Source organism: Phyllobates terribilis, unplaced genomic scaffold (assembly GCF_046119375.1).
Source record: "Phyllobates terribilis strain yellow unplaced genomic scaffold, ASM4611937v1 Scaffold_1__5_contigs__length_1240528914, whole genome shotgun sequence".
NCBI classification, from domain to species: Eukaryota; Metazoa; Chordata; class Amphibia; order Anura; family Dendrobatidae; genus Phyllobates; species Phyllobates terribilis.
Genome location: NW_027362761.1, coordinates 922,563,167 through 922,576,181, shown reverse-complemented (window position 1 = coordinate 922,576,181; position 13,015 = coordinate 922,563,167). Strand labels below are relative to the sequence as shown.

Sequence of the window (13,015 nt, the reverse complement as noted above, 5' to 3'; positions counted from 1 at the left end):
TGCTGTGAATCACTGGATACTTAAACCCCCTCCACCCAGTAGGAGGTGCCTGAGCACCATTTTCTTTCAGTGTGTTCTGTGCAACTGAGTTGCCAGGTCCTGTCCTGTATCTTGTCTGTTTCCGCCACCCTGGGGGCTGTATACCCAGGCCCGTTACCTGTATCTGTGACTTCTAGTCTGTTTCCGCCACCCTGGGGGCTGAGATCCCAGGCTCGTTCCTGTATCTTGTTTATGGTTCAATTCCTGTCTTAACAGTGTCCTAGCCCGTTACTTGTTTGTCTCTATGTCCGTATCTTCCCTTTTTCTGCAGAGTCTGAACCTGCACCTAACTCCAACTCGTTGTCTCTGTACTTCTGTTGGTGAGTTTAGTGTCCACTCGCTACTTCATTGTAAGTACCTTGTGTGTATTTGCTCTGCTTGTCTACAGCACTTGCGGGTTTTGCTCTGCTCATCTACCGCACCTGTGGGTTTTGCTCTGCTCGTCTACCGCACCTGCGGGTTTTGCTCTGCTCTGCTTGTTTACCGCACCTACGGGTTTTGCTCTGCTTGTCTACCGCACCTGCAGGTTCTGCTCTGCTTGTCTACCGCACCTGCAGGTTTTGCTCTGCTCGTCTACCGCACCTGCGGGTTTTGCTCTGCTTGTCTACCGCACCTGCGGGTTTTGCTCTGCTCTGCTTGTCTACCGCACCTGCGGGTTTTGCTCTGCTCTGCTTGTCTACCGCACCTGCGGGTTTTGCTCTGCCCTGCTTGTCAACCGCACCTGCGGGTTTTGCTCTGCTCTGCTTGTCTACCGCACCTGCGGGTTTTGCTCTGCTCTGCTTGTCTACCGCACCTGCGGGTTTTGCTCTGCTCTCCTTGTCTACCGCACCTGCGGGATTTGCTCTGCTCTGCTTGTCTACCGCACCTGCGGGTTTTGCTCTGCTCTGCTTGTCTACCGCACCTGCGGGTTTTGCTCTGCTCTGCTTGTCTACCGCACCTGCGGGTTTTGCTCTGCTCTGCTTGTCTACCGCACCTGCGGGTTTTGCTCTGCTCTGCTTGTCTACCACACCTACGGCTCTGTTTCTGTCTGTACTGGTCCCTATCCTGCCTGCGTTCCTACCTACCAGTACCCACCTATCTGCACACCAGCCGTGCCTGTTAGTACCCACCTGTCTGCATACCAGCCGTGCCTGCCAGTACTCACCTGTCTGCATACCAGCCGTGTCTGCCAGTACCCACCTGTCTGTATGCCAGCCTAACCTGCCTGTTCCTGCATTCCCCGGTGTGGGTCAACAGCTGTGACCGGGGTCTGACCTGGAGTAGCACCTGGTCCCTCTGCTCGGTTCCTCCCAGGTTCACGGAGTCGACTGAGCCGCCGTGCGACCTTGGTCGGACTGAGTTGATACTTAGTCACGCCCCTCCAGGCACTCCTTGGTACATGATCCAGTGGGATCACTAACCACGCTCATGCCAGTCAGTCTGGGCGTGTGCGTAACAGTGGTCCTATGACCACATGGTTTAACCGCCGGCACAGGAGAATCTTGACAGCGCGCACTATGCGTGATGTGAGGATTCACAAGTCCCAAACCTGGGCAACCCCTTTAACTGCTTCCAGTTACAGAATCTTTTTCTGCCATCAAGTTATTCATCGGAAAAGTGTATAATCTAAAAAAAAAATTCTAGTTTACCATCTACAGCTATTTATGTTCTCAGACACGGCTCTAAAGAGAGCTTATTTGCCATCTTGTCAAGCGTCTTTTTCTTGTTTTAATCTACAAGGAATTGAAAATTCCATATTTATGGTATCGCCGCCGTGTGAGCAGAAATTAGTGATACAGAGAAGTCACAGCCTAAACTTTCTAATCATCACTCTCCAGGAGGTGTGCCATTTCACCTATCAAAGTGAGACTCCTGCCTGTGTCAAGTGACGGCGGATGATAAATAGGGTAAATGAATGAGCAGCGATTTACATCTGCATCAGAAACAACTCGTCCTCCTACTCTTTAAGCAAACGAGATTCACTCCAACTAGTTTGTAATTACAATTCTCTGTTACTAGATGAAACGGAAGAAAAGGACTATTAAATCCATGTAAGTGACAACATGAAGAAGGCTGGCCGGCTGAATTGTACGCGGCAGAACAACATATTAACATCCAGATTTCATTTCATGCACTACATGAGACTGCTGACAGGGACCTAGATCTTATTGGTACCACAGACTTTTTTTTTGGCACGTCCATTTTTCACTGCCTACAAAAATTAATCTGTTTATACTCGAGTCTATGGCCGGGTATAACAATGATGAATTAGGCAACCAAACTAGATGACTTTCAAAACGCTATTTATCTTGACAAAATAACAATAAATTCAATTAGATGCAGGTAGTGATAGTGAATTCAACTAATTGCTTGGCATCTGATTAAAGATGCTAGTGGCTCTTTTGACAATTCTAATGAAGAAATTTATAGCAACTGATTAATACTGCGCTAAGAAGATGTTCAGGAGCAATTTGCAGTCAAATCTTTTGATTTAGGATGCGCGGCGGTGACAGAAGGTCCTTCACAGTAGTCTTTTTTTATTACAATAAATTTGGAGCCATTTAGGCTGCTGGTTAATATTTAATCGAGGTATTTCAGAAAGAACAGTCCCGGGAAAATGTCGGCTGGCTGAGGAAGCGTTTAGTATGCTGAAAATATTTCATTTCTATAGCTCGGCACATGGGTAAATAAATACATTAAAAATGGAATAAAATGTCTCCTTTGTACTAAAGCAGCCAATGTTGGCGGCCAAAGGAGGAAAAGCTAATTTTCGTCATTATTCTGGCTAATAATAGTAGTAATAGACTGGATGATCATTAAAACTATTACCACCACAATCATTTGGAAATGGTGAAAGGAAAGTGACAGGAGCCAATGTGCAGGTGTGAATTTAATACTTGAACATTTCGCATTCTAAGTAATGCGCCTTTTATAACTTCCATTTGTCATCGCGAATCTCTTAGTTGCATTTAGCATTGATCTCATTACCTATGCAGGTACGGCGCTGAGAAAGTATGAATTGTGGTGCTAACTAAGATTCCTGACACATATTTATTAGCTGGAAAGGTTTCTCCCACCTCACGCATGACAGATGTTTTGACCTATTTAAAATGGAGAACATGTAAAGTGAATGATTAAACTCCTTAAACCCTATGTAGATGCTAAGTAAACTCATTTACATTTATATTTCTAGAATTCTGAACGAGGAAAATAGCATTCTTTATCCCACTTATATGGGAATAAAGAAAATGGGGTTATTTATTAGGCTGACAGCAATCTACCTTCTATCTATTATACTATTCTACTCATGTCATCTCCATCCAGCTCCCTATCATCTCTATTCTATACATATATACATCTAAATCTATTTAAAGGGGCTTTCCACTTTCAGGAAAGTGAACCACAAACACTCCAATATACCTAAAGCACACATGTCAAACTCCGGCCCGTGGGCCAAATCTGGCCCGCAGGGCGAATATATTTGGCCCACGACACCAGAACCACCACTTCTATGTGGGGCCATTATACTGTATGGAGGACTATGTGGGGCCATTATACTGTGTGGAGGGCTATGTGGGGCCATTATACTGTGTGGAGGGCTATGTGGGGCCATTATACTGTGTGGAGGGCTATGTGGGGCCATTATACTGTATGGAGGACTATGTGGGGCCATTATACTGTATTGAAGACTATGTGGGGCCATTATACTGTGTGGAGGGCTATGTGGGGCCCATTATTCTGTATGGAGGACTATGTGGGGCCATTATACTGTGTGGAGGGCTATGTGGGGCCCATTATACTGTATGGAAGACTTTGTCAGGCCCATCATTGTGTTTGGAGGACTATGTGGGGCCCATTATTCTGTATGGAGGACTATGTCGGGCCCATCATTCTGTATGGAGGACTATATGGGGCCATTATACTGTATTGAAGACTATGTGGGGCCATTATACTGTGTGGAGGGCTATGTGGGGCCCATTATTCTGTATGGAGGACTATGTGGGGCCATTATACTGTGTGGAGGGCTATGTGGGGCCCATTATACTGTATGGAAGACTTTGTCAGGCCCATCATTGTGTTTGGAGGACTATGTGGGGCCCATTATTCTGTATGGAGGACTATGTTGAGCCCATCATTCTGTATGGAGGACTATGTGGAGCTCATTATTCTGTATAGAGGACTATGTGGGGCTCATTAATCTGTATGGAGGACTATGTGGGGCCATTATACTGTATGGAGGACTATGTGGGACCATTATACTGTGTGGAGGGCTATGTGGGGCCCATTATTCTGTATGGAGGACTATGTGGGGCTCATTATTCTGTATGGAGGACTATGTGGGGCTCATTATTCTGTATGGAGGACTATATGGGGCCATTATACTGTATGGAGGACTATGTGGGACCCATTATTCTGTATGGAGGACTATGTGAGGCCATTATTCTGTTTGGAGGACTATGTGGTGCCATTATTCTGTATGGAGGACTATGTGGGGCCCAGTATTCTGTATTGAGGACTATGTGGGATGTGGGCTCATTATTCTGTATGGAGGACTATGTGGGGCCCATTATTCTGTATACCGGTTGGCCTGCAACTTAGTCCAAGTTTTTCATTTTGGTCCTCTGTGTGTTTTGAGTTTGACATCCCTGTTCTTAAACAACTGCTAACAGAGCAAATCAACAATGTGACCAATCATTGAGCTCAATGGCTGCACCTAGGTAGATGTCATAAGCTGCTGAGTTCAGTGATTGGCAGCAGCGGTAATGCATATTGTTCATGTGACAATACTGCTACAGTCAAAACACTGAGACCCAAACAGCAGTGAAGAAGCAGCATCGGGAAAGTGAGTACTCGCTCTTTGTTGTTTTAGTTATTTACAGTGTTTGGGGTCCACTTTGCTGAAAGTGGAAAGCCCCTTTAACTACCTATTATCTGTATTCGGTCTATCAAATTCCTCAACATAGCCATGGCACATCCTGTCAGTCTAATGAGCTGACACAGTTGGAATCGCTCCCCAAGGCAGATACTTATTACAGCACGGGGTAAAAGTGCTGGTAATCAATGAGATGAGAACGGTATAGTGGTGCTGGCACCGCTAATCATAGCAGTACAGTAACTGCAGATGGTTCAACAGCGCAGACCCTATGGAAATACATAGAACAGAGCTCTGCATAAAATGCGCCTATCATTTAACAGAAGAGCAGGAGATGAGAACGCTCTTAGGTTGAACTGTGGCTCTACCTAATGCAAGTGTGATGTGTAAATTAGTGATAACCTATAACGGAAGAGAAGGGGATATGAATAACATATGCACTAGATGGAGTCTCATTGTGACTTCTATTTTTAGAATAGGAGTAAGGTTATGTTTTATGGGTATTTAATCCCTTGTTCAGTGAATTGTTGATCTCCAGGATTTATAGATGTTACAGTCTAGCATCAGTGATTTTTTTTCCTATTACCATGGCAGAACCTCTAGACACATTCCTACGCCTAGCCTAGGGATTCCCAAACTTCCTACAAAGAAACTTGATGTGGGGTCAGGTAAAGTATGCCATAACTGTTTCCCAATATTGTATTGTGCCTGGGAAGCATTGACCACTTTGCCAAGTATTAAGAGTAGGTTGTTTGCCATCCCCAGTGTAAGAGTGATAGCCCTAATTCTGTGCTCTGGGAAACCTTTCAGCAGGCTCTGTAAAACTTTGGTGGGGAAACCATGTTAAGCATCCAATGGTCAAAAAGAACGCACTTATGTATTTATAAAAAAGTAATGGGGAAGATCAATTTTCTTAGGAGGAATTAAATTAGTGCAAATTGCTCTAAATGTATCAAACCGGTTCATGTGACATCTCAAATTTGTCTCAATTCTTTCACTAATTATGGTAGTCCTATTCCTGTCTTATGCCATCATATTATCAAAATTCACAACACACTCCTGAAGTGATGCAAAATGATATGCCCTGATTCATCAGAGATGAATTCTGGCATAAATCTTTTTGAAAAGTTACAAAATTTTTGCACACCGCGGAGTTGTGCAAAAATGTTGCAACTTTTGGCACTTTTACAACAGTTTTGCCTAGATCCGTCAAAATAGGTGGAGCTGTGGTGGGATGCGGGTGTGATAGGGGCGTGATGCCACAGCTCATTAATTCATCTTACCCCAGTGCCTGACTGAAGTAAGAGTTGAAGCAAGTAGCATACACTTCTTAATAAGTCAAGAGCGTCACACTGGTCTTGATGAATCAGGGTCAACGTGATTTATTCATACAATGGTTACATCACAAGCTTAATAGGAAATAATTCAGTGCTTCTGGCGACAGTGAAGAGAAATTTCATTTCTCCCGAGTCTTTATCAAGGTGTCACTGCACCAACTGTATGAATAAGGCTGGAGCAACACAGTGACTTTAGCAGCAACACCTATCGCATTACCAAAGTTTGCTACATTGAGCACAATACAAGTGAATGGGGTCGCATTGCGACCATGAGGGTACTGCATCTGCAACAAGTAAATCACAAAAAATCCAATGCGGTTAAAGTTTTTGCAACTTGCTTTTCAAGACCAAAGTTAATGGTAGCAGCAGCCTAAAATATTTTCCGCTTTTCCCCCATTTCACTTAACCCCCCCAACAGACCTATCCATCAAAGTCAATGGCTGCCCGCACTCCCCAGTCTCGCAAGCTTGCTGCCTCTGGGTAATCCTTGACTCTGATCTCTCCTTCACATATCCAAGCCCTTTCCACTTCCTGCCGACTCCAACCCAAAAATATTTCCCGGATCCACACATTCCTTAATCAAGAATCTGCAAAAACACTAGTGCTTGCCCTCATCATCATCCGCCTTGACTAATTGCAACCTCCTGCTCTGTGGCTTCCCTTCTAACACTATCGCACCCTCCAATCAATCCTTATCTCTGCCGCCGCCTGATCCACCTGTCCCCCCGCTATTCCTCGGTCTCTCCTCCTGTCAATCTCTTTGCTGGCTCCCCATTGCCCAGAGACTCCAGTTCAAAACCCTAACCCTGGCATACATAGCCATCCACAACCTGTCTCCTCTATACATCTGCGACCTAGTCTTCCAGTACTTACCTGCACGCAACCTCTGATCCTCACAAGATCTCCTTCTCTACTCCCCTCTTATCTTCTCTTCCCACAATCACATACAAGATTTTTCCCATGCATCCTACCTACTTTGGAACACTCCAACCCAACACATCAGACTCTCGCCTACCACGGAAACCTTCAAAAGGATCCTGAAGACCTACCTCTTCTGACAAGCCTAAAGCCTGCAGTAACCCTCGCTCCACCATACAGCTGCACGACCAGCTCTACCCTCACCTACTGTATCCTATTCCATCCCTATAAGCCCTCGCGGGCAGGGTTCTCTCTCCTCCTGTACCAGTGGGTGACTTGTATTGTTCAAGATGATTGTACTTGTTTTTTATTATATATCATGTATACCCCTTATCACAATTAAAGCGCCATGGAATAAATGGCACTATAATAGTAAATAATAATTTTCATTTTGTATCCGTTTAGGAGTTTGCTGTGAATTTGATTCTATGATTCAAGGGATCCACATGGGTCAACATGCACCTTCACCACCTGCGCACCAAGTGCACTCCAAAATTTCTTCATTTTATGTCATATGGGTGGCATAAATATACACCAAAACAGAGTGTGGAAAAAATATTAAATTTCCCCTTGACACATTTCAAGGGGTCTAGGTAAGTCTACTACAATTATGCCAGCATTTTCAATATTTTGCTTATCAAATTTCCCCAATTTGGGAGTGGGTATACAGGTGGACATGGCTACATATATTTATATCCATACACGATAACTTTACAGAAATCTTTGCATAGAAAACGATATGTAATTAAAAAGTGATTAGTGTCCAGAGTTAATACTAAAATCTAAACAAAGCAAAGCTAAAATGATGATTTCCTATACAGCCGAAATGGGTAAATACCTGTTAGACAATAGATGGTGAGTGCAGCACTCAATGATAAGGCTTAAAATAAGCAGAGCCTTCATTTTCACCCCTTCTGATGAATTATAAGCTCAATACCTGTGATTCCTGTATTTATACTCAATGTGCTTTGTTATAGCCAAGTAACTGTTAAAATATTCAGCTGCTTCCAACAAAAGAAATGATTAATGACACATATACCCTTGAGTACTTTCAGAATTGATAGCTGTAGCAATGGCCAGGACAATCATAAGGGTTCAAATATTAAAGCCTTTTGGCTACAGACCCTTGGCAAATGTAGCGTGAAAATATAGCTCCTTAGTTGTGAACGTGATCTTGTGTTATTTCCACTTGCATTGTTAGGCAAGTACCCACTAAGCATTATGAAACTATATCGATTGCCAGGCTAATAACTAGAATAATGCCGTTCAATTTCCAGCTATATTATTGTATCATGTTAAAATGGTGCCAAATCCTAATTTATATATAAATATACATTTTCTATTTAACAGAAAGCTGCAAACAAATTACAAAGTAAATCTAAATCTATGGTGGAAGCTGCTGAAAATTAGTTACTGAATGAGAATGTATCACCTATGGTTTATTACCACTTTAGACCCGATACTCAAACATATTTGGCCATTATTTTTCTTGTATGAACCACTTTTTGAAGCATCTAGAGATCTTCTTTTCAGAAGCTACTGTACAGGAACCATAAGAAACTATAAGTTGGACATGTTTATTGACTTTAGAAGAGTGTTGTAGGCATGTTCTGTGACCTGTGCAGAGGTTACTGAGCAGGAAGGGGAAGAAAGTGATGTGACCATCACCTAATGTGACTGGTGTGATCCTGAATTATCTACAAAGGTCTTAGCTTCTATTGTACTCATGCCGGTGATTATAATGAAACGTAAGTGGAGGTCGGCTGCACTGGTCAGACAAGGTTTGCTAAAGCCGTTGTACAAGAAGAGTATGGCATTAATTCAGATGAAACTCTGTTTTATGAAAATGATCATTTTTGACAATCCATTATAGATAAATGAATATGTTTGAGTGAAAATTCATTTTGCTCGAGTTTTACAGAAATATTTTGTATTTCACTTCCGTGTGGATACAGCAAAATGGCAGCAGATGGCTGGCAATTTTTTTTGAACTGTAAAAGGCTATCAAAATATTCAAAAATCTTTATTTTCACCTTACAACTCACCTCTCCGGCCACTTCATGTCACCAATCTGGTCCTCATAGCATCTTCAGATCACTACCGCTCGTGTTGAAATCCCCTGTCACGCTGGGCTAGGACATCCGACTTTAGTGAGGCCCGGGAAGATTCTGCACAAGTGCGCAAAAGGCCACCGAATCATGATGTCACAGGGTGCGCTGTGACTTTAAGCGTGCAAGCACAGAAACCACATAAGCAAATTTCAGCCTGAGCGGCAGTGATAAGAAGATGCGTAGAGGACCGGGCAGGCAGTGGTGAGGAGCGGACAGACCGAAGAGGTGAACGGTAAGGTGAGCGTAAGTGGAGTTTTTTATTTATTTTTTTTACATCCGCACAAACAGACAAATTCGAATTTTGCCTAATCTTCTCATCCTTGCCTCGAAATATGGCTCCACAACTAGATACTCCTGTACAAGATTTAGTACCAAAGTCAGAATCATGGACCATAATCTGATCATATCTTTAAGAGGATTTCTTACTTTTGATTTTCAGTTTGGCTAAACAACTTTCACGTCTGAAAGTGGCACACAACATACAAAAAGAGAGTCCTCTGTACTAGAGGATACCCACACTACCATTATTGATAGGAGGACTTTAGCAGGTTTGATGGTATACTGTTAACAAATGTCTAAGGGTCCAATTAAGCATCAGCGGTAGGGCCACAATAACGGCAGTACAGCTGGTAATGTCGCCAGAGACAAACTAAACTCAAAGATAACAGAAGTGGCCAGGCCACCATTGCATGTTGCTTGATACTGTAGCTTTGAAAAGGGCCTGAGCAGGAGCTGCTTTGAAAACTGAAACAGACGGCATGACATTGTAGGTCCTGCTCCTCTCTCCAAAGTGAATACTGCTGCAACCCTGGATTAAAATTACTGTATGTAGAGGCAGCAGAGGCAAATACTGAAATCTGGGGTCTGAATTTTATGGATCTTTGTCCTAATAATTTTGGGGCAATTCTGGGTTCTGAATTATTTTTTGGGTCTGAAATAAATGAGGAATAACGGGTCTAGTCTGGTGTTTCAATAGATTTAGGGGACCTCTTTGTGGTTTAAATAATAAGACGGTCTGGTTTGGGGTTCGAAATAAGTTAGGAGTCTGATCTTAGTTGTTAAATAAATCAGGAATCTGGCTGAAGGACTGAATTTATTTAGGGGGTTAGTCTCGGGTCTAACCTGGTGACACGAGTTCTGCACTTGAGGGGGGCAGAGACTTCATGCAGGCAGGAGAACTTAGAGCCGTCCTGCTCCAGTCCCCCACCACCATTTCCAACCAACTAGTCTCTCCCTTTGGCCTCCTTGACAGCACCATTTTGTCTAATGTCTTCATCCTTCTCCTCCACAGAGCCCTTGCCAGTTTGAGTCTCACACTTACTACCCCACATTCTCTCAAACACTTTTTGCAGCACTTTCCCCATTGCTCCTTAAGGGCCCAGAGTTCTTGGCTGTATGGGGTACAGGAAATCAGTTCCTGGGGGGCTGTCAGCTGCCTCTGGAAATGTCCCACATCCGTCCTACTCTAAATGGTTAAAATATCTAGGCCAGTGTGAAACTTTTTCAGATAAATGCAGTACAGGGACAATGTTGATTAATGATGCAACACTACCCAGGTCTTACAGAACAGATGTAGGCTCACACCAAAATGGGCGTTTTCAATGTTTATTTTAAAGAGGACCTGCTGCCACTTACCATAAATATGTATTTTTGTTTATAGCGTAAATGCCGCTGTTCTCCTGAATCTGGAATTGTTATTAATTTGTTCCTGCACCTCTATGCTCCTGAGATATGGCCCTCTCTTCCTTGTAAATCTAGTCTTTTTACCTAACTGGGTGACCCTTCTCTATGGGAGTCTTCTGAAGAACCCTCAGTTGGATATAAAGACTATACTATGCAGAAGAGAGGACGATATCTCAGAAATGGAGAGATGAAGGAGCATAAAATAACCAACGCCAGATTCAGGAGAACAATGGCATTTACACAGAATCTAATCCACCATGTTTGGGACATACATAGTAACATAGTTTTTAAGGTTGAAGGAAGACTAAGTCTATCTAGTTCAACCCATAGCCTAACATGTTGATCCAGAGGAATTCTATTTTTTGTAAGTGAGGGTATATCACCACGATTAGCCATCAGTGACTATCGGAACTTTTGGGATCTCCACTGATGCCGAGAACAAAGGGGCTGCAGGTCTGATGTAGCACTGCCTTCATTCTACGTCTTCTCTGTACAGTACATGGAGGAGAAATGAACGGTACTCAGGGCTGAATCAGCACCTAGGCCACTCAACTATCGGGATTAGTGGGGATCCAAGACATCAGACTTCAACAAATAATAAAGGTATGGTATATGCATGAAAAATATCATCACCTGACAAGACGACACGTCACAGGATACCCGAATACTGTTCTTTTCCTAAATAGATGTATTCTTCTGACGTCAAAAAAAAACATAGAGTGGATAAAATCCTAGTCGTAGATGAGTTGATGTACCATACATATCTGTATTGGTTTTTCTACCCATCTGTCTGAATTCAGCCATACTTTTAGTTCTGCACAGGATTGTGATATTCCCTATTTGATAACGTTAATACATTGAGCTATACTTCCTTTATGTAGTGAAATCTCCTGTTTGCCGGCGATAGTGGTGTGAAGTTCAGTGTTACACCTGATCTGAATCCTAACACCAGTGGCCATGGGAACAAATCAATTTAACTCCTTGCACCTCGGGCAATGACATTTTATTGTGAAAGATTGTGACAGCACAATGTATATCATACAGCACACATTCAATGTCATACAAGGACAAAAATATATAATAATGTGAGCTGGATATCCCATTCCAGCCTGAAATGAACAATAAAAAGTCAGTACACAACAAGTTGGCATTTATAGTGCCTTTTACAGTCCATTTGTCGAAGTCCAATCTGTAAAGCTCATAAACCGATATAGTATGTGAGCTGTCGCTGGGTCTGTCTTCTAGTGTACTTGAATGCATCATGCCGTGCTGTAGAGAAATGCTAAAGTGTGTGTTTTATATCACCATGGATCTGGGTAAAAGGAAAAGACAATATTCATAGTAATATATAAACCCTACAAGGAATATACATGTAATATTAGACCAATGGAAGAAGCACTAATAGGAATACAATTAGCATATCTGATGCTTCTTATTAATTATTTATGCATTAGCTCCCTACTCCATAGAGAAAGTTACAGTAATATCAGGTCTTATTCATTAGGAATGCCATTCAGCCTGTCTTAATAAAGCGGCAATTTGGAGTAAGGTGTGCTGAATTCATTAGGCCACAGTAACATGCACCTCTTTGCTCCTCAACAGAAATGCATCCCTAGTCAAGGATTGGAGTAACACATCTGGTGTCAGAAATGCCAACACTTTTCCTGAATTTCATGGAGGCGCATAGCCTCGCCCTGTCCTATTCTGACTACTTCCATTTTGGCAGAGCTGTTTCAAACTGGTAGAAAACGCCAAAAGTTGCCCATTTTTGGCAGAACTTTGCGTTGCACAAAAATTTTGCAACTATTCAAAGCATTTTATGCCAATTTTATCGGCAAATGAACTCGGGCTAAAGCTAACACCTACTTTCTTGAGTTAGAATAGTTCTTTGCAAACACTATCAGATTGGAATGACATAATTTATCAGATTAGTAGATTAGTAATCAGTTATGCATTTTACCCCCATATGGACTAATTTAAGAAAAATACCAATATTATTAGACAGTGTTGAAAGTTTTAAAGAAGTACTCCCATCAAAATTTTTATCTTAATATATTGCAATCATATTATATAGC

At 42.5% G+C, this 13,015-nt stretch overlaps 1 protein-coding gene across 1 annotated transcript in view; it reads right to left on the bottom strand.

The window, feature by feature from the left end:
* Positions 1 to 8,066, bottom strand: part of LOC141155034 (UPF0462 protein C4orf33 homolog) — a 134,360-nt gene extending 126,294 nt beyond the window's left edge. The window contains exon 1 of the mRNA XM_073641654.1: positions 7,985 to 8,066. Within this exon, the coding sequence (XP_073497755.1) occupies positions 7,985 to 8,049 (65 nt within the window). The 5' untranslated portion in view covers positions 8,050 to 8,066. The remainder of the gene's footprint in view (positions 1 to 7,984) is intronic.
* Positions 8,067 to 13,015: the final 4,949 nt, after the last annotated feature.